The sequence below is a fragment of the Euleptes europaea genome, chromosome 13 (genome assembly GCF_029931775.1).
Source record: "Euleptes europaea isolate rEulEur1 chromosome 13, rEulEur1.hap1, whole genome shotgun sequence".
Lineage (NCBI taxonomy): Eukaryota > Metazoa > Chordata > Lepidosauria > Squamata > Sphaerodactylidae > Euleptes > Euleptes europaea.
The window spans coordinates 14,592,840-14,615,262 of record NC_079324.1 but is presented as its reverse complement, the minus strand read 5'-3'; the positions used below and the strand labels follow the sequence as shown (position 1 = coordinate 14,615,262).

At 41.8% G+C, this 22,423-nt stretch overlaps 1 protein-coding gene across 1 annotated transcript in view; it reads left to right on the top strand.

Moving 5' to 3' along the window:
• LOC130486263 (fibronectin type-III domain-containing protein 3A-like) overlaps positions 1-22,423 on the top strand; it is a 55,618-nt gene that overhangs the window by 4,025 nt on the left and 29,170 nt on the right. The window contains exons 2-6 of the mRNA XM_056859504.1: positions 11,789-11,864; positions 13,016-13,092; positions 16,083-16,317; positions 19,516-19,794; positions 22,209-22,264. Of these exons, the coding sequence (XP_056715482.1) occupies positions 11,789-11,864; positions 13,016-13,092; positions 16,083-16,317; positions 19,516-19,794; positions 22,209-22,264 (723 nt within the window). The remainder of the gene's footprint in view (positions 1-11,788; positions 11,865-13,015; positions 13,093-16,082; positions 16,318-19,515; positions 19,795-22,208; positions 22,265-22,423) is intronic.

The window sequence follows — 22,423 nt, the reverse complement described above, 5'->3', positions numbered from 1 at the left end:
CTAGGGTGCATGCGCTGCCTCCTGGCAGTGTTCCAGTGGCGCAAGTCCCCATGCAGGAGTCCTGGGAGGCATTCCTGGGGGCGGAGCTGCCTTTAGGCAGCTCCCTAACCCCTTTGGCCCCGGGAACACCCCTTCCCACAGCGGTGGGTTTTTTTGGGGGGTGTCGTAGCCCCGTTGAAGGCTATTTTTTATTTTTTACAGAAGTTAATTTTTTTACAGAAGTTGCAGAAGGTAGCATGGCAGTGCCACTCCTGTCTGCTACCTAACTGCCCCCTCTTTAGGAATGGGCTGTAAATCTCCCAACAGTGGAGTGAAACTCTCCTCCCCCACCCCCCACCCCATTCCTCAGCAACCCACTCTGTGCAAAATGTTGTTTGTGGGAGATAGGGAACCATGAGGAATAATAAGAAGGGGGAATTGGTGGAAATTGCCAATTTAGTTTGGGTTTAACCTGTTATTTTATTAGGACAGCCAAAATTGTCACAAAGCAGTGAGCAGGCTTTTGAGCTTCTCAAAATTCTTTATGGTAGGAAGTGGAGGGAGATAAAAAAGATGTTTTGGGGCCTGATGGAATGGAAAAGCTCAAAACCTGCTGTTTGTAGTCTTAGTAAAATGGAGACAAAAGCAATATTTCAGATTTTAATTATGTTTGGTGGTACTGAGTGCAAAATGGTATGAAGATGCACTAGAAGCTACTGGATTAGAGAAGCAAAAAACTGGCCATTTCTCATTTGCAAGTGTAAAGAGCCACCGGTTGATCACCATCCTGGAGAATTATTTCATGTTTCAGAAGTTAATGTTGTAGAAGCCGGTTGCTTGAGTTGCTTGCTGTCAACTCCAAACAGATTCCAGATATTTTTCTCCATCTTGTAAAAGTGATGTTCCTTCCCTGTAGTTCAAAGATGCGCTAATTACAAATGATAGCAACTTAGGTCCTTTTGTTGGGTGAACAGTTTTAACAAATGATGAACTGGACACTAAAACTTTGCCCTTTAAGCTGATGTTTTCAATGCTTGACTTCTGTCCAGTAATGAGCTTACAAAATGTTGACGAAAACTGGTTCACTCTTCAGCTTTTGTGAAACAGAGAACCTTTCCCAGTTAGTAAAGTTCAGAATTGTCTAAATTCTCTTTTCCAACAAACATCTGGTGGTTGGTTTAAAAATAAATAAAAGCACTAGACATAATTCTGGGAAAAGTGGTTTGTGACTGTTCCAGTAAAACTTTTATTTCGAAATTGTGCTGCTTGTCCATGTAACAGGCATGGCAAAAATTCTCTGTTAACCTTCAAGAAAGGATATGACGTGTCTGTGTAGGATTTGTAAGTTCAGAAATGCCAAATAAAGTGTTCTCTTGGCTTCAATTTAGTATATGTGTAGAGAGTTCAAATCAGAGTCTGTACTGTAAGATGCAAATGGACGATCTTTCCTTTCCCTAGATTTAACAGCCACTGGCTATCCACCAACCACTTCACACTTTAAAAAGGGAAATGAAATTTAATTTTTCTTTGACACTATGAAGAGAAAAGTTGCCACATCCCTCACACAATTGACAGATCTATTTGACAGCAGATAACGCAGTATCCGCTTCTCAGAAAGTGTCTTTAGCTGTTTTATCCAGGAAGTGATATATTTATTTTGTGCCGTATTATTTGGTGGACATGCTAAAACATTGTGGGCTAGGGAGTCTATTTGATCTGGACAAAATGGGCATTTTTATTCTTCTGCAGTAATTTTATTGTATCGCCCTTGTGTCTCGGCGAAGTCTAGGGCATTACATCTCACCAATAGGAAAGCTCGACTGAACTTATGAATTTCTAACCAGCGGAAATAGTTTGGAAAGGAGAAAGTTCTGTTGAAAGGTATCTGGAAGAAGTGAGGTGAACATTTACGATTTGCGTCCTTAAACACAATAGTGTGGCCGGGCTTGAGAATTTACCTTGCCTTATATCTACACGACAGGACTTTCTGATATCTGCAGAGACATAATCTGAAACTGTCTCTGTCTGCAGCTAGGATCTTGTGTGTGAACTGCAAAAATGGTCCACCCCTGCCTCTTCACCTCATGGCACAGACGTCTGTGAAGGTTGTCTTTTGGCACATGCTCCTTCAGTACATTAAAGCTGTTTTCTTAAGGAACAGCTCCTTCCATTCACCTTTTATTTTATGCGGTTACATATCCTTTTGTTATTCTTAACATCTAATCTGCTTAGAACCTTCCTGTGCATTCATTTCAAGTGAAACTTGTTCAGGGAAACTTCCTGATGGATTGTGCCCCTGATTTCATAAAGAAAACTGGGTGTGGAAAACTCAAAATTATTGCACACTTAACCAGTCACAAAATTTGGAGTATGCCAGATAACTTCTTCATTTTAAGAAAATATCCTCTTTCTATGATATCCCTGCCATTCCTTTCCTTCCTCCCCTGTTGTTGAAATTTATGTTGTAAGTTTTTGAGGGCAAGGATTTGTCATTCTTTTAGTTTTGCTTATTACCCTGTAAAAGCCCCGTGTATCGTGTGTGTGTGTGTGTGAAGTGCCGTCAAGTCGCTTCCGACTTATGACGACCCTGTGAATCAAAGTCCTCCAAAATGTCCTTTCTTTGACAGCCTTGTTCAGATCTTGCAAATTGAGGGCTGTGGCTTCCTTTATTGAGTCAATCCATCTCTTGTTGGGTCTTTCTCTTTTCCTGTTGTCTTCAACTTTTCCTAGCATGATTGTCTTTTCCAGTGACTCTTGTAATCTCATAATGTAAACTGAGGCTATCGTATTTTGGTCAGTTATTTGTATCATGCCGATATAGAAATCATAATTGGACTGTTACAACATTGTCAAATGGAGAAAACCACTGAACTTCTATAGCAAAGCAAGCAATGGGTCCCTCATTTCAGGAGCATTCCTAAACTGCACTGGCCGTGTACAAACAGACCCCCAACCTCCCTGCTACTGACATGGTGCAAGTGACTTCTTAAATTTCCCATGTGTTTCAGCCTGAATAGCCCAGACTAGCCCAAGCTTGTCAGAGCTTGCTAAACAGGGCTGACTATGGTTAGTACTTGGATGGGAGACCACCAAGGACGACCAGGGTTGCTATACAGAAGAAGGCAATGGCAAACCATCTGTGCTGTTCTTTTGCATTGAAAATCCTATGAGGGATTGCCGTAAGTCATCTGAAAGTTGACAGCACTTATTGTAATTGTCTCTGGGCTGGAACCCTTGAACTATACTGGCTTGTTTAATAAACCAACTTCTGTTCAATTCAGATAAAGAAACAAAATCTGAATGATGCAGATTGAATCACTATTAACTGTTAGATTCTATGCCAGTTTACCTTACTGCAGCTTCGAGGTAAGCTGGGATAGAATCTAACAGTTAATAGTGATTCAGTCTGCATCATTCTAATACTGTCTGGTGCACTTTCAATTAAGTTTCCTCATAAAACCAGCACCCAAACTGTCTTCAAATAAGCCTCCCTATGCTCACGAAGTAGAGTGATAACAGTTAACCAGATAACCTCACGTGAACTTTGACAGAGCTAGTGTAGGTACGTTTTCTGTGTTCAGCTTCCAGCTTCTGTTGCTTAGAACTCACCATATTAATACAGGTTGCGTATCCTTTATCTTGACTGCTTGGGACCTGAAGTGGCCTGTATTTCTGATCTTTCCATGTATTGGAATATTTTGGAATTTTTGCCTATACATAATGAGATATCTTGGGGATGGGACCCAAATTCATTTATGTTTTATATACACTTTATATACAGAGCCTGATTGTACACAAAATTATTAAAAATATTGTTTAAATTACATTGAACCTTCAAAAAGCAAAGGTGTAACTATCTCCCCAGAATACCTGTATCAGCTGTTAAACAACAGCAGCAACAAACTAACAAAGGCAGGCTTTCAGTCTCCACCTACAATGCATCGTACACAGAATTTTTTTGTGGGGGTGAGAGGAAACAATTGAAAGCAGGCAGCACGGATCTCCCTGCATGCCGGCTCGAAGGGTCTGGTTTTCAGATCAGTCTGTATATGGGATGTCCAGATAAGGGATACTCTACCTGTAGTAGCCACCTTGGACACATTGGTCCCAGTTACGATATACAGGATGAACAAGCTCATGAAGCATAGCTGAGGGTTGGGAAGCTCATCACATGGATGCTGATCCCCAACAGAGTGTAACATTTAGACCACTGTTAATATCCAAGGTGGCATCCAACCTTAATGGCATATTGTTGGTCAGTCTTCAAGTAAATGAGGTTAGAATATTTTTTTTCCTTCCAAGATTGTTCTGCTTTTGCAATGGGCAGGGAAGGATAAACTGTGAAGTAGGTTACAGTAATTCATAGAGCTGTCACAAGGTTTAATTAACAAATGACCTCTCTGTTCTGTTAGAATGATCTAGGCCCTGAGCATTAGTTCTATATTCCACAAGCTATTAACGAGCACATCCTTTACTGGATGAGGCAGAAGCAGATTCTAAATTAAGTTCTTATTTCATTTGTAATTGAATGAGACAGTGTTGTTGCTCTTTGAATGTGGTGCCATAACTTCTGTTAAAAATATCAGACATTTGGCCTGCTCAACGCCAGGTCGAAAGCTAGGAAAATGAGACACTGAAGCTTCCGGCTTGCTAGTGCTTGTAGAAATAAGCCTTTTCAGTACAAAGCACATGGTTCGGCTCTCTCTCTCTTTTTTGGGGGGCTGTAATGGTATTAGGTCATCTTTGACCTTTCCTGTTCCCATTATCTGATCAGCATATACGTCATCTTGGCACCTCTGGGTTACGCAATTAGCTATCCTTGATCCTTTTGTAACTTTCAGGCTTTTAAAAAAGAAGGGGAAAAAGCCTTGTAAAGTTTAGAGCAATCAAGCTTAAAATCAAAACCAAAAGCTAGAAATAAAATAGTATGTTTGTTTGTCTTGTAGCATGCAATTCGTTTTGATTTTTAGCTCTGTGAACTGGTACAAAGCATGCTCTATAGAGCCGCTTTGTGCAAAACATTAAGACTGAAGAACTTCGTTTCCCAAAAAGACTCTTGGCCCATAACAGCCAGATGTTTGATTTCGAGAGCTTTGAATGACAAGTATTTAATTAGCTAGCCTTCAGAAAGTTGTGGATTCTGAACTCTATAGCTGGCTGTTGTTTTGGAATTGCATTTCATAGTTCTTTCCTTGACTAACCCTAGCACTGGTTCTAGTGAGTGACTGAAAAAGTGCATTGCTGTTGGCTGATAGCGGTCTTAATAGTGCATCCTATTGAGTTATTACGGTTTCTATCATTTTTAGCTTGAGGCAGCCATCATTCTTGAGGGAATTGCATGCAATGTGCTACCTGCCTCTGGGTACAACAGTTGTGTTTAAAGAATATCCTTTGTTCAGTAGTAAAGAAACCATTGATCCACACAGTTCTCTTCTGAGGCTAGGGCATCTTGAAGCTGTGGGGTGTTTACCGATGCTCTCCGGGGAGGCAGGACCAAATCTTATTGGCTGTCTCCTCTAGGCGGGAAACAGCCCTCAGCTTCCCACTTTCCATCCTGCCTTTGAGGGGAGAGCAGTGTCTATGCACAGCTCTTGGTTAGCTATTATCTAACTTTAAACTTCTATTTGGTTCTTCACTTATTTATTTCCCTTGATTTACTTCGACTTCTCTTACTTGTCAATTTTGCTCCAGCTTTCTGTCTCCACTCTGTCTGTTCCCGTTCCCCCCCTCCTTTTCGTTTCGGGCGGATAAAATGGCGGACGAGAATCAGATGAGGGAGGACGATCTCCTTTCGGTAGGAGATTGCGAAAGTGGGCTGGTCCAATCCGCCCGGGTAGTTGCAGAGGCTTCCAACGGCCTTTCTTGCGGACCCTTGGAAAATTTAAGCCCTCAAGACAGCTGTAAGTCGAACGAGGCGGCGGTGGCCGGCAAGGCATTAGCGGCCAGCAAAGGAAAAAAGGCACGGAAGTCGGCACCTCTACTGGGAGCCGCCAAAAAGAAAAAGATCACTTTTAAGACAAGCGCTTTTAAGGGGAAGGTAAGACGTGCTGCTTCGGCAGTCCCCTTATCCGCGCCACAGCCTCCTATGCCTGTATTAACGGTCCCTTCTCATTTTCTGCAGCCGGCTGCAGGAACTAGCAGCGCGGTATCGCAGGGGGTGGCCATTTTTAACTCCACTCTCCTGGGCCAATTGGGAGTTGGGAACCTGGCCACTGTGGAACAGATTTCTGCAATGTTTAATGTAGCCTTAGAGAGACAATGGCAGTTTATGCAGGCCATGATGCCTTCCTTCCAATACCCTAATACAGGGCAAACGGGGAACTCTGTGGGCAGCCCCTCCTCCAGCCAGACCTCTAGAGTCATTGAGGAGACAGAGGAGGAAGTCACTGATCAGACAGGTCCTAAGCCATGGCCCACTAAAGCAGCCATGAAAGCACGTCCCACAAGGGTCTACGAACCACGACCGGGTCCCTCTTCCTCCCCAATAGATTCAGATGACTGGGGATCTGAAGAGGGAGAAATTGATTCTGATGGGGACCTTCCTGTCACCGAGGAACAACAGCCTAGACTGTTTTCCTCTGAGGATTTTCAAGAACTGCTGACTAGGGCCTTAGTGGCTCTTGATCTTAATGAGGAGACAGAATCAGCCAAAGAGCCTCAACCCAAGTTAAAAAAGGGGGTTAAGGAATGTTTTCCAAGGACTCAGGCCCAGAACAACCTAGTCCTTTTTCCTGAGTTCTTCCAAAAGCTGTCAAATCTGAGTGGGATAATCCCACATCCAGCAGACAGTTCCCAGCTAACTTGCGCAAGCTTTATAAGTTGGCCCCTCATGCCATGGATCTCTTAAAGATTCCAGTAGTGAAAGCCCCAGTAGTAGACGTTCAAAATCCAAGTCTAGTGTCTGAGGATGGGTCCGGATCCATCAGAGATCATTTGGATAGGAAATCAGAGTTTCTTACGCGCAAGGCCCATGAGGCTGCAGCACTATCCATTCAGGCTAGTGCCACCACCTCAATATTCGCAAGAGCATCCACTATAGGGATGAGGAAACGTATTCAATTAATCCCTCAAGATAACCGCAGGGTTGTTGTCGGATTAGACAGAGTCTTTAAAGCTATTTCCCTTATGGCTGACGCCTCTGTCCTTTTCTGCAAGGTCCATTGCATCCCTTTCAGCAGTCAGGAGAGCCCTATGGCTCAGACCATGGCAGTCTGACCTCAGATCCCAGGTGATTCTAATGGCCTATCTCCTCCAAGGGGGGCGGCTGTTTGGAGGAAAATTAGATAATATATTAGTAGAAACCAGGGATAAGAAGGCACTTCCCAGGCAAGTCAGGAAGGACAATAGGGGTCCTTCATATCCTTCCTTTCGTCCCTACAGGCCAACTCCCAGGTACTGATCTGATTACAGATGGGGCTCATGGTCCAATAGAGGTTCCTTTCGCAGAGGGGGAAAGTTTCAAAAACAGGGACAATTTAGACAGGAAAAGGGAGACAAGTTCTCCAAAACCAACCCCAAAATATAGTGGCCAAAATATAGTTTGGCTGTTGGCTCTGAGCCCATGCTCCTTTTTCTTCTCATATGTTTCATTTACCTCCCTCCCTCCCACTTTGGAGGCAAGCCATAGTTTGCCATTACATCTGTGCTAGGAAATTATGGTTTATGCTGTTCAAGCTAGAATTGCATGCTCCAGTTTGATTTTGGTTTGGAGGGAAAACACAAGCCATAGTTTGCCGGTTTTGATGCAGTGGCCAATCTCCTTTTAAAGTAGGAAGAACAGAGAAAATTATAAATTGGGAGGTGGGAAGGAGGGAGCATATGACCCTTTTCTCCCATAATACCAAACTATGGCTTAGTGCTTCCATGTGAACTGGTTTTGTATCTTCATGATGTCCTTTTCTTTGTATGTCTTTGGCCTTGATCTGAATGTGTCAGCTGTGCTAAGAATATCTCACAGTTCAGGTAACTTTTGTCCAGTGAGATTGCTCTTGGCGCTCAGGGCCACAGCCTCTTTGCTAACTTGACTTACCCAAAGTCTGTTCATTTGGAAGGAAGGTTCTTGCAGACAAACACGACCTGCTTCCCTATAAATATTCTGGGATTAATGGTGTTAATCACGCTGTTGGCCTTTGTGGCAATGCTTCCTTGGTGTTACAATCAGTGCCTTGTCTGTTTAGTTCACTTGTTCTTCCAGTTTTGTTGTTTTAAACCCAAATTTTATTGGCAGCCATTTGTGACAGATAGGGAGGGGAAAAAACCCAGACGCACGGTCTGTGATCTGTTTCATCATATTTGTGTGCTTCTGAGTTTGCGTTGTTCCTGTCTACCTGATGCCTGTCTGCCTTATATATAAAGTGCAGCAGCTGTTCTTAGTAAAGCAAACAATTTGGCTCGTTATTTATCTCTCTCCGCCATGTGGCTACTGCAGCATTAAGTCACAGTACCATAGAAACAGCTGCTAAGAGGCATATTCAGCTACTGAAACAGAACGTCCAATTTCTGAATACGAGAATTTTGTGAAAAACCTGCGAAGCAACAGTCCTTTTTGTTCCGCTCCCCCTCAACACTGAACTCTACACAACTCTGTAGGTGTTAGTTCTTATGAGCATTATGGATCACTGCAGTGTACAGAAAGAATGCTGATAGTCTCTCTTTGTGGTACTGTCCTGTTACTGTCTGTTGTGTACATGAGAGCTTCCTTTTAATCAAAGCACCTGAACATGCATGTTCATGGAGGAGATTGGGAGCTGTTATAGCGGAAAGGATAAAATTAGCAAATAAAACCTTTAAAATATGTATATCCTACTATGCTGCTTAAAATAAGAATGGATTGCAGCGTTTATTCCGAAGCATGCCAATCGCCTTTCTGCTAAAAATATTCATGGTGTAATGGATTAAAATTGAGTAACTGAAACAGCAATGATGCTAGCAAGAGGAAGCGACAGCACCAATTAGAGCTACATACAAAGAAAGGAAAGATTTACTGAGGTAGCCCTATAAAACCTATGTCAGTGGTAGACTGGTCTAGACCAGATTAATATCTTCACATAGAACAAGGAAACCTAGAATGCTGATTACTAGCCTCTTGTAGAATTGTAATAATAGAGAGATGATGAAAATTCATAGCATAACCTTGGCTGATGCAAGTTTATTAGCCTGGCTTTAACCTGCTTTAAATTTTAATTTATCAACATTAATGCTTCATTTATATAATAAGCAGTTTTAACCCTGAATATATTTAGAGATGTGTTTTGGCATTTTAACAATCATAATGCTACCGAGAAACCAATTATATTAAAAAAAGTAGTTGGACCTGTTTTTCAGTATTTTCTGATAAGAAAGATTTTCTTTCAAGTGGAACAGAATTCAGGACCTTGATCAGGGTTGATGATGCTAAGGACTTAACTAGGAAAATTCAGACGTTAATTTTAGGTCTAAGCAATCTTGAACCGACTTTTTAAAAAATGAAGGAGAGACCAAAGGTTCATTGTACCAGGAAAAGTTTGCAGATGGATGTGATCTGATGTTGAAATGAGTGATAACTTTTTTAAACAAAGAGAGTTCTGTTAAGATTCAGTTTTAGTGGTACCATTTACCGTTCAGAAATGAATATATAATCTATAACAGGACAGTTGCTGGTGATGTCACACTGCTTTTCTTCACATCTTCTGAATGTATGCATTAATTTAAGTGTGTTGGAAAGAAATCTGAAAATCAGTCAGATGTGACCAGCTATTACATTCCACAGCAAGTAAACTGGCCTTTTTAAAAGTCTGTTCTTCAGAGAGGTTTTGAATTTTGTATTAACTATAGCAAAGCCACCTCACTTTTGAACCCTGCTGCCTCAGTACTGGAAAAAATATTTGAGACTGTTTTTATAGTAGGATAGTTTTGAGTCACAACTTGAGTAAAATTTGGGAGAGCTGGGATAAAAATATTTTCAATACGTAAGTAATACATCAAATTATAGTTATACTGGATTGGAATGATAAAATATAAGATAACCCCCTCCCACCATTTTTTCCTTTCCTTTCCTTGGGTTGGATTCAAATGACTCTTGAGGTTCATAGGGGAGGAGACGCTCCCGTGGGCTTCCTGGGTGAGCCTAGGCCAATTATCCCTATCCCCTCCTATCCCCCTCCCTCTTTAACATCTATTCAGTCTAATTATTGGGGGGGGGGAAACTTACTGCCCGTAGGCCCTGCAAGGTGGATACCACCGAGGAGTGCCATTTTATGCACTTATTCATTTTATTCTGATTCTAGTGACCTGTTGATTTTGGGGCTGGATTTCATTGTTATATAATGTTTTAATGCATTTTAATATGTTCTTGTTTTACTGTAAGCCGCTCTGAGCCCAGCTCTGCTGGGGAGAGCGGGATATAAGAATGCTGAATAAATAAATCAATTTAGGCCCCTCAAGCCATTCTGGTAGCAAATGCTGAGATAAACCCTGTCAGTAAACCATTCTGCACTGATGGTAGCTTCTAAATGGAAACCCATGTAGTGATCGATATGAGAGGTAACCAGTGCATGGATTATTGTAGTATACATAAAAGCAGCAATACATTAAAAAAGAAAGAAAGAAATGGCGGCAGACATTAAACTAGAATCTTCCATAAATCCAGGAGGCTAGTTAAAATTAATGGCTATCTGTGTACTGCCACCATGTCAGTGATCAGGGGGGAATAGGAAATGAAGGTATAACCACTAATTGTGATTGAGTCTGTGGTCGCATTCAAGGCATCATGATAAACCACAGTTTTGATGTCTGCATGTTGGCTGCCCACAAACTCTTGTTTGAGTTCTGCATGGGGTTTCTAAACCATGGTTTGTTCATGTAGCTAGTAGTGTGGTATGAATGCAGAAATCCCAGTGTGTTCTGCTCACTACTTTATCCTCCTGCATATGGTGAGGGAAGCACAGACCAACAGAAAATTTTGCCACTCCATCTGCATTCAGCTCTCGGTGGTACTTTCTGAAGACACATCCTCCCCACTCCATCTGGATTATTTCATACACACACTCTCCCTCCTGATAACATGCTGAGCAGTAATGTGCTTGGGAAACGTCAGACTTTCGAGAGGGAGTTTCAAAGGCAGTGAGAGGGAGGCAGGGCTGTAAAATATTGGTTTAGTTTCAGAATACAGTAGAGGGGGGTTGCATTGAAGAGGTTGGGCAGAAAAGGGGGAGGGCTATAAAATACTTATCTTGTTTCAGAGTTGAAAGGGCTTCAGTTAATCTGTTAGAATTAGGTAGAAAGTGGTAGGGAGAAGAAAGTGTTCCTAATCAAGAGAGAGGAGGAAGCATGGCTTGCTCTAGACTCTACCCTTTCCCATTTATTGTATCCAAACATTAGCAAGTGTGCTGTATTTGTAGTGAAGCTTTGCCAAGGGGCACAGCAATGCAAGGAAGCTTGGGATACCATTGAAGGGTTCTGGGACACGAGGCATGCAACATTTCCAAATAAGCTATGGTCTATTAGGTACATCTACTATATAAGCAGGGTTTATGCAGCACACTGTGGTTTAAACAAACTGCAGTTTTTTGTGACATTGGAAAGTTATGTATGTAATGAAGCAGAAGAGCTATAGAAAAACTTTAGCCACAGTTGACTAAAATGCAGATGTGAGCCATCAGGTTAGTATCAACTTTTGGTGACGTACTAATTATTGTGGAATTATTTTGCAATATGTTTAAAACCATTGTCATACAGAAACGTGTGTGGTGCATTTAATAAAGTTTGTTTTGTCTTTAGGTGAGGCTGATATGTAGACATTGTATGTTTATTCTCTGTATTTTGTATTTAGGTTATACTTGTACAAGTAAATCCAGGAGAGACTTTCACAATTAGAACTGAAGATGGACACATTCAGTGTATACAAGGTAAAGAAATCTGTGCTGAAATACATGTTTGCCTCCTTTCTCTGACACCAGTCAATAAAATCATTCTCAGCATTTCTTAGGCAGACCTCATTTATTTACCTGGAGCACATTAACTACCTTTTGACCAACAAAATTGGTCCCCTGAGGTGGTTTACAGTATAAGATAAAAACAAATTTTAAACTTTTTAAATTTTAAAAAGTTTTTAAAAGAAGAGTTCTAACTGAGCAAATAACTTTAGATGACTCATGCAAGGAAGGCAAGCAGTATACTGGGGTGGGGGAAGAAGATCATACTGTTAATCTGATCTCGTGAAAAATTATTTCTCAACCCCAAACACACTGAACTGCGTGTAAGGAAAAGTCACCCAGTGTGATCTCATAAGGGAAATTTTGTTCAGTGTATTTCCATATACTCATCATTCTGTCCCTGGCTGTAGCAGTTTCTGGTTCTTCAGAGGAAGTGGAAAGAAGGAGGGGAATGCCAAACCTTCCCTGACTTCTGGTGTTTTATAAATGAAGCATCTGAAAGAAGGCCTGCATTCCATGTTTTTTATTTTCATTTTCGACCCAAACCACTTACTATTTCTTCATTGCAAGTCATAGTCTTTCATTTTGAAGACTAGAATTTAATGCAGCAAGCAGTATTCTGTTTTCTGAAACTTGATCCACTTTCAGCAGCAACATTATTGCGTGTTGCTGATGTCCTTGAAAATCTGTGGAACACTCCTCAGTCATAACTTTATATGTTGAACGTCAGAGACATAGCCCCAGAAGTCAGGATTTTTGAGAAATTTTGCTGGATAGATGTACTTCTTCCATTAAGTTCGGAAATATTCCAAGGTCTATCATTTCTGTAAAGACTTCCTTTAATATGCTTTGGTTCTGCTTTCAAATCCGTTACCCCTTCTCATGTTTTTTCTTAAGTTTCTGCGTTATGCAGCAGTTTCTTAGCATAGTAGATGGGGTTGTTCTCTGTATGGGTTGGAAAACAGAGGATGGAAAATCACTTAAAACCTTTTGCATCAAAATTTAATGTGTATGCATATGCCTGTTGCCATCTAGCTTATCGAGATTGTCAAATGAGCTGTGACTTGCACACGTTCTGCTACTATATACAGACATGAACTTGCTGTTGCTTGGTTTCCTTTCAGGTCCAGCGCATGTTCCTATGATGTCACCCAATGGTTCTGTGCCTCCAATATTTGTGCCTCCTGGCTATGTATCTCAGGTAATCATCTCCTATCCCACGTAACAGTGTTCACAAAGCCTTTAAGTGGGGTAGAAATGGAGCTCTCCCCCCCTTGTTGTCATGCATAGGATCCTGGAAGCAAATTGGAAGCCAGTGTAGATGAGACAAGACTGGAGTGATATGGTCCCTATGACCCACTCCAGTCAAGACTCTGGCCACAGCATTTTGTACCATTTGTAGCTTCTGGACAGTCTTCAAGGACAACTCCACATAGAGTGCATTGCAGTGGACTAATCTAGATGTTGCCAGGTCATGCACCACAGTGGCAAGATCTTTTCTGGTCAGGAAGAGCTGCAGCTGGCTCAACAGCCAAAGCTGGTGAAAGGCACCCCTGGCCACTGCTTCCCCTTGTTTATCCAGGAGCACCCCAAGCTATGAACCTGCTCCTATAGGAGGACTGGATGCCCATCCATAACAGGGGATAACCCTTTTCCCATATCAGACCTTACCTGCACCAGTAGCACCTCTGTTTTGTTGGGATTAAATTTCAGCTTGTTAGCCTTCGACAATTTCATTTTATCTGTTCTGAAGAAATTGTGTCTGAGTTTAGTACCATCAGCTTTGCATGATGCTGCTTTTTTAAACAAGGAAGGGATTCTTTAAAAATACAAGTACATTAACATAACAAGTTAATTGCTCTTGACTTTGTGGTCACATTACGGGTGAACATCTGCTGTAATAATCCCTGGCTTGACAGATTATTTCTCTTTTAAAGCCAGCTGTTTCCCATCATTCTGACTTACATGGAGTTGAGAAACTTTCCAGTTCTGTGCTTTCGTCATAACTAGTAGTTCTACCTCTGTAAATCCTTCTTAGCCAGCTAGGAAATTGTGACAACTGATAGTCCAAATTAAACAAGCTTCAAGCAGAATTATTATTTTTAAAAGGAACTTTGAGACTGGAAGATTTACTTTGTCATCATAAGACTCTCTGACCCGGATGTGAGGTGTAGTAAGGTTTTGCCAGGTGGTTGATAAGCAAGCATGCATAATAGTTTACTGTTAGAAGAATTTTTGACGGCTTGATGTGAAGGTCTGTTGTACACAGTTTTGTGCGCACACTTGGGTTAAACTTGAGCAAATAATCCATTCATTGCTTCAGGTTAACTCTTATCATGACCTAATAGAGGTAGCAGCTGTACCACGCGAGGCCATCCTTTGATCTATCTAAATGTTATCTACTCAGGCGGGCAGTGTCTCTCCAGGGTCTCAGGCAGAGAGATTTCACTCCTAACACCTGCTCTTTCAGCTCTAGTGGGAGATGCTAGGGATTGCACCTAGGATCTTCTGCATGCAAAGTCATTGTTTTCCCAGACTAGGAATTGGAGTCACAGCCCACCCTACCACATTTAGTTTATAATTCATGCTGTACATCTAACATCTCTTATGGAGGCTTTTAAGAACCTATATGGGAGAAGCAAACTTAGGTTTATCATGTATACTGTAGCAGAGACACATTGGTCAGCATTTCTCTGATATCCAGCAACAGCTGAAAGTACAGATATTTTAAATCCCATTGATGCCAATGGGGCATCAATGCGTCAGACAGGGGTGGCTGACATTTCACATTGGCAGGCAGAATCTACATGCACAGGGGTGTGGTAACGAGTTTCTAGCTTTTAGGCTGTTTGTGTAAAATGCTGTGAGTGATGCATAATGTGTGTACATGCGTTCATATGAACACAGTCACCTTGAGCAGATTGAGGTGTTTTATTAATCCTCTAAATAAATAAATATGCTCTGCACATGTAGCCCACTCCTTGGATGCATGTGGCATAAGTGCATGCTTTTGGTCACATGTCATTTTGAGAGTTTTTTTTTTAACTTGGAAGTGGGATCAAAAGTAATGTGTTGATTATAAAACTTTTATCCTTCCCTCCACCCAACAGGGATCCAACGCAGTTTACAAAAAAGTTAAAAACAAGTTTCATCATGATACGTAACAATAAGAAACAAGAAAATGTCATATAAACAGACTGTTCATAAGCATTACAGACTACTGCCCAGATACACACAACAGAAATCAACTGGCTCATTGACTATCCAGCTAAATTAGTTGACACACATTAAAGCTCAAAGTGCCTTCAAAAGTTTTGTTAAAACATTTGTCCTTATAGAGGTTTTTGCAAAACCTTGAATGCTAGGATTTATTCTCATTCATTCTGATTTATTTTGGCAGGTTGTGCATTGGGGGGACCTGTACAGTCTGAGGTTTTGCTCCCCCAACCATTATTTGTAGAGCCCAACTGAACTGAACTTCCTTTGGCTTGTGTCCAAGGACTTGCTCAAAACTAAGAACACGATGTGAGATTTTTCTGGCAGCCCTTAACTTTCTCCTTTTTTAATTACAAGTTAATAGTACCTGTAGATTGTGGAACGGAACCTTTGTCAGATCAGACTGAAGAGAACGGGTGCAATTTTGAAGGCTGCCTGAACTAAAAGCCACTTTACTGTGTGTGTTGGTGTGTCTTGTTTCAGGCAGTCTGAAACGCATGAAGCTACTTTATACTGAATCAGACCCTTGGTCCATCAAAGTCAGTATTGTCTACTCAGACCGGCAGCGGCTCTCCAGGGTCTCCGGCAGAGGTTTTTCACATCACCTACTTGCCTAGTCCCTAACTGGAGATGCTGGGGGTTGAACCTGGGACTTTCTGCATGCCAAGCAGATGCTCTACCACTGAGCCACAACCCCTCTAAAAAAGAAGCCCAAGCCTGTGGGGTCTCCATGTGTCCTCCTTTAGGTCTTGCAAGGGCAAACTGAGGATGTGAATAACAGTTGTAGTAATTCATGATGGGCTATTTTCCCAAGCTGTCTTTTGTTTAAAAACACCAAGACCTCATAATCTATAGCTCAAAAGCACAAACTATCTAGGATAAGCTTTGGAGGGGGATGGAGGTAATGTACAATCTGTGTTTTAGGACTCTTTAAATATATCAACAACTTGATCTGTTTTTCACTTTGCATTGTAGGTGGTGGAAGAAAACGGAGTTCGGAAAGTTGTTGTCATGCCGCATTCGACTGAATTCCACCCCTCCATGCACCCGCCTCCTCCGCACGTGCCCCATTACATGCACCCTCACCCTGCTTTGCTTTCCCATCCGCCTCATCCGGTGTATCCTCCAGTTCCAGGGACAGGAGAAATTCCGCCACAGTTCATTCACCAGCATCCTCCGCCACCCTCTCCACATGTTTATCAAGAGCAAGGTAAGATGCGACTGTTGCTTTTCATTTTAGCTGATGAGGTGATGTGCAGTCTTGCAGTTAAATGACCCATACTCAAGAAGCTTGAGGGGTTGCTCTCTATGTGGCAGCTGACTGTCAACGGGCTCATTCTCTTGCTCATGCAGAGTGCAGTGCAAGAAGGGCTTTCACATTAGCCAGATGTGGAGCTTTGCCATTGGCCGTCCTAGAAGGCAGATATTAAAAAATCCTCTTTCCAAGAGAGTCTTCCCGTGCAATGGTGAAGAAATTGAGACCCGTAAACATGTCTTCTTATACTGCCCTCTCCATCATGAGTTTAGATCTAAGACTATTCAAGAAACTCTAAGAAATAATACAGGGCTACCTGATAAAATCTGTATCCAACAACTACTGGAAGATAGTAACGCACAAACTTGGAGATGTGTGGCCGAATTCTGTGCTGCTATCTATAAGGCCCGAAAGGATGTAATGTACAAATAGGTACAATTTGATAGATAAACGTTTTAGAAGCTAGTTTGCTTACCTTTTTAGATATGGGATTTTATTGATATATTTTAATTTTGTGGACTTTTCAATTGTCTGATATTGTTTTATTACAAATTTATGTTGCTGTTGATTAGATGTTCTACTTTTGGTCAAATGACCGTAAAATAAAGATTGATTGATTGATGGATTGACCTGTCTCCTGACTGGAGGGAGTCAACTATTCTTTATTTTATTTATCTTCGGACTTGTAACCCGCCCTCTATCCCGGCCGAATCTGGGCTCAGAGTGGCTAACATCAGGTAAAAACGTTACACGTAACAATAAAATATACAAGAAAAAATTCAATCCTGATTAAAATCACTAACTTCTTGAAGATTAAAACAAGTAGGTGCTCGTTATCTGCACTGCAAGTTATCTGCAAGTTATCTGATGCAATGCATTACACTAATATGTCTTCATCTGCACTGGGTTTGCAGAGATGTCTATGCCCAATACAGAATTTTTGTTTTTTTAGTCCAGGTTTGTTTTCAGTCCAGGGATCATGGCCATTTGTGGTTTGACTGTCTCGAATGGGCATCGCACTTGCATGCTTCACTCGCCACACCCTCACTTCATGGTAATTTTCACTGTAGTGGTCTGAGGGGGAGGAGAAGAGGATGCAAGGTCAAATCCTCTGCATATGATGCTGATGCTGAAGATATGGTTTGGCCTTGGCATCTGGATATCTTGGTCCAACACAGCCTAGACCTGGTTTCTTACTTCACACACTCTGACAGTCTTTAAACCTTGTTATCTGTATTGTGTTGTCCATGTAAGAAGGTCATATGAAATAGCATTCAGAGGACTTCTGAGAGTGTTGGCTGAGAGTGTTGGGTTCTGTCTCTCTTTCTGGCAGGAGGCAGAATTGCCATGGCCATCTCTCCTGAGCTTCAGGCCTCATGGCAGTAGAGAACCTGCTGAGAGCGAGGGAAGGAAAGGGTACAGCGTGGTGTAGTGGTTAAGAGCGGTGGTTTGGAATAGTAGACTCTAATCTGGAGAACCAGGTTTGATTCCCCACTCCTCCATATGAGCGCTGGACACTAATCTGGTGAACTGGGTTGGTTTCCCCACTCCTACACATGAGGCCAGCTAGGTGACCTTGGGCTAGTCACAGCTCTTTCAGCCCCACCTACCTCACAGGGTGTCTGTTGTAGGGAAGGGAAGGCGTTTGTAAGCTGGTTTGATTCTTCCTTAAGTGGTAGAGAAAGTCGGCATATAAAAGCAACTTCTTCTTCTACTCAGGCTTCCCATTGCAGAACTCTGCTCTGCACCAGTCAGCACCTTGTATAGTGAGCCGGCGTGGTGTAGTGGTTAAGAGCTGTAGTTTGGAATAGTAGACTCTAATCTGGAGAACCAGATTTGATTCCCCACTCCTCCATATGAGCGCTGGACACTAATCTGGTGAACTGGGTTGGTTTCCCCACTCCTACACATGAGGCCAGCTAGGTGACCTTGGGCTAGTCACAGCTCTTTCAGCCCCATCTACCTCACAGGTGTCTGTTGTAGGGAAGGGAAGGCGATTGTAAGCTGGTTTGATTCTTCCTTAAGTGGTAGAGAAAGTCGGCATATAAAAGCAACTTCTTCTTCTACTCAGGCTTCCCATTGCAGAACTCTGCTCTGCACCAGTCAGCACCTTGTATAGTGAGCCGGCATGGTGTAGTGGTTAAGAGCGGTGGACTCTGATCTGGAGAACAGGGTTTGATACCCTGCTCCTCCACATGAGCGGCGGACACTAATGTAGTGAACTTGATTGGTTTCCCCCCTCCTCACATGAAGTCAGATGGGTGACCTTGGTCTAGTCACTCTCTTAGCCTCACCTACCTCACAGGGTGTCTGTTGCGGGGAGGGGAAGGGAAGGAGATTGTAAGCTGGTTTGATTCTCCCTTAAGTGGTAGAGAAATTCGGCATATAAAAACCAACTCTTCTTCTTCTTCCTCCTCTTCCTCCTCTTTCTCTTTCTCTTCCTCCTCTTCCTCTTCTTCCTCCTCCTCTTCCTCCTCCTCCTCCTTTTCCTCTTCCTCTTCCTCCTCCTCTTCCTCTTCCTCTTCTTCCTCCTCTTCTTCCTCTTCCTCTTGTGAGATCTCTCTCTTCACCAGCAGAGCAGGCCCCTAGAGTTTTCATTAGAAATTGAGATGGGAGAGCCACTGTGATTGCAATTGGCTGTGTGGGGTGGATAATCCTGTCTTTAAAAATTACTGGGGTTCTCCAAACCCTCCCCAAATGCTATCTGTGTCATTGATACAAAAGGATCTTCCAAGGGAGGTGTTGTGGTTCAGAGGCAGAGCCTCTGCTTGGTGTGTGGAAGTCTCAGGTTCAATCCTCTGCATCTCCAGCTAAAGAGATCATGTAGTAGGTGATGTAAAAGACCTCTGCCTAAGACCCTGGAGAACAGCTGCCAGTCTTAGACAATGCTGATCTTGATGGACCAAAGGTCTGATTCAGTATAAGGCAGCTTCATGTGCGTTCAAGATTGATTGGTGTTCAATTATTATTTAAATTTTGGATTTCTAACCTGCCCAACCCTTGAAGGCTTTTAAGCTTTTAAAAGCAGTTGAAATTACTATGTTGTTAATCGATCTCTTGCTTAACTTCTGCAATTACCTGTCTTTCTAACCCAAAATGCACTCTGTGTGTGCTTATGTTCCCATCTAATGTGCTCTCTCCCCCTCCCCCCAGAGTCCCGTCATCATGGAAGGACGAATTTTGCTCAGCGAGACGAAAGGACTCTCAAAATGCAAGAGCATTTGAAGAAGAGGCTAAAAGACCGACAAGCCAGTGGACATACGAATAATAAAATGAACAGCCCTCCTTCGTCACCTCATAAAGTCCAGAATTCTTCTAATGCCAACGTTCAGAACGGATACGGAAAGGGACAGCAAGGAGCAGGAGGACAAATAAAGCAGAAGCAAATAGGCAAGACCAGGGGAAGCCCACCAGCTGATGCAGACATGGGAGGTATGCCAGGGCTCTTCAGCTCTTTTGAGGAAAGAGCATACATTTGGGTGCAAGTTCTAATGAGAATTAAGCTGTATAAGAAAGCATAGGAGAGAACAAGAAGCAATATGTCTTCCTTTGCTGCTTTAAGAGGCAACATGAAACATCTTTTTTTAAAAACTGTATAGGCTGGTTTAAATAGTGAAAATATCCAATCCATTTCTCTATACCTTTGGGGTAGGACATCCGAGATGTTCATGGCAACACAACTGAAAACTTCAGCGACTTACCTGAGGAGCATTTACTCTAGCTCGATGTTTGGTTCTTCCCTCTGCAGTATTAGAAGGAAAATTCAAAAAGGCTCCCCTCTCACAAAGGCTCTGTCCCTACAAAGGTGGTGAACCGGAAACACTATAACATGTCCTTCTTAGGTGCAGTTACTATAAGGAGGATAGGCAAAAGATTATTGGCCCTCTTTTGAGAAAGAGTACTGGTTATCCTGAATCTGTTAGAGTTAACATCCTTAAGGATGAATTTTCTCAGGTAACAAAGTTGGTGGCCAAATTTTATGGAATAGTATTTAATTTTTGGAAATCTAAATAGAAATGGAAAGTTGTAGATTGGATTGATTGTTTATATTTATATTGTAGAGCAGTTTTTAACCATTATAAAGACAGTAATATTTTGTATAGTGTTTTAACCAAAAGGTATTGTTTTATACTGCCGGTTTGGGTAAGGCAATGTAACTGCAAAAAATTTATGTTTCGTCTAAGGACGGTAATAACAAATACAAATACCTGGAGGAGGGGAGGGTCTAGATCCCGATACCACCTCTTTTTTCATATTCTACTCTTTCATTGTAAGCCAGAGTGAGAAACCACAAGAAGAAGGGTGGTGTCTGCATCCAGGGTGGATTTACTGGAACTGGAATATGCCTGCATCAGAGTTGGAAAATTTGTATTAATTCCTCAGGCCATGGGGACAATAGAGAGAGCCTAATTCAAGGGAACTTTCTTACATGAGGAACATCCTTGGAGGTTAGAAGCTTGAATGTAGGAGGGAGAGCTAGGATTGCTGGGTAGGCCAACTACTAGATTGACTCTGCTTGAAGTTAGGTTTCTGCCTGCCTGCCTGTGTTTGCCCAGAGCCGACAGTGGCAGGCGCCCAGTGGGCCTGTGTGTTTGAATTCAATCAGGTGATCAGTAATTGCCCGTGAATTCAAAATTGTCTTAGGGGTTTTAATGATATGTCAACAAAAAGTCTTTTTTAATCAGAAGTCTGTGTACTGTTCAAGAGAATATGTTTTGTGCATCTATTATTTGAGTGATAAAGCACATACATTTTTGGATTTGGCCACAGGAAAATTAAAATGGTGCCATTGTGCCTGTACCGTTGAAGCAATAGTTTTTACTCCAGGAGTATCTTCAGTGGCATTGTACTTTGCTTCTGTGCTTTTTGCATTGTTGACTTTGCTTACCTTTCACTGGATTGGAGTAATGTACCTTATTTCTGGAGTAACCTACTACTGTTTGGCAGCTGAGGAACAAACACACCATAGTGTAGGTCACATTGCAAAAAAAATTGTGTGTAATTTGTTCTACCATTGCTTGAAGAAATGAAACACAAGCAATCTGTTTTTCTCAATTTGAAACATCACTGTTTGCAATAAGAATAGCAAACCTCATTGATAAGGGAAAAGGAAAGAGAAGATTCTTCATCTGCATTCAGACCTGAGCTCATGAATCTTCCCTGCTTCTGTTCGACTTATTCTACCCTTTGCATTAATGAGTATCTTGAACTTTGAGCACTGGCAAGGTAAGTAAAAAAGCTAACATGAAATTATCTGAAACACAAGCAGGGAAATGCATGACTTTTCTGTTGTATCATTTAAACATTCCTTGACGAAGCTGTGGTCTTAACTTTTGAATGCTAAAAGCCTCTTACACCCCCAGCCCATTTTATATAAATACCTTATGGCAAGGTGGACAAAAAGCATCTTTTATATATATAAAAAAAAGCTTTGCTTGTGGTATGTAGCTAATCTCAAAAATGGACTTCTCCCAAAGAATTTCTGGAATAACTTTTAACGAAAGAAAACAGGCTACAGTGCGTGTCCAAAATAAAGTGGCAAATGGGCAAGTTTGCTGTTGGGGTTTTAATGCCTCAGAATTCTAAAATTCCTTCCACCAAAGAGAAACAAAGATGTGAGAAACAAAGATGTATTTAAATCCTTGATGTGAAATGAAAGGAAGTTTGTGCAATTCTGTTACATCTGTGAAGCCTGCTTATCCAGATCCTGTGGTCAAAATAAATAAGGGCAATGAACCTTGCACAGTATATACAGTGCTTCTTATAAAGCTGTCTCCATTGTAGTTGCAATAATGATAATAAATCATTTCTCTCTCCCTATCTAATACATCTTTATGTGTTTTCAGAATCTGATACAGAATCCAGAAAGTCACAAGAGCTCTTTAGCATCAGTAAACCTATAGTAAGTTACCTTTTAAAAACAGTATGGTATTCCATTTGCATTCTTTTCAACAAATCCAACCCAATGGAAGAGATTTACTAGTACAGTTGAGACTGTGGCATGAGACTGGCAGAATCCCCAGAGAAAATGGATTGTCATCGATGTAAAGTAGCCACAGAA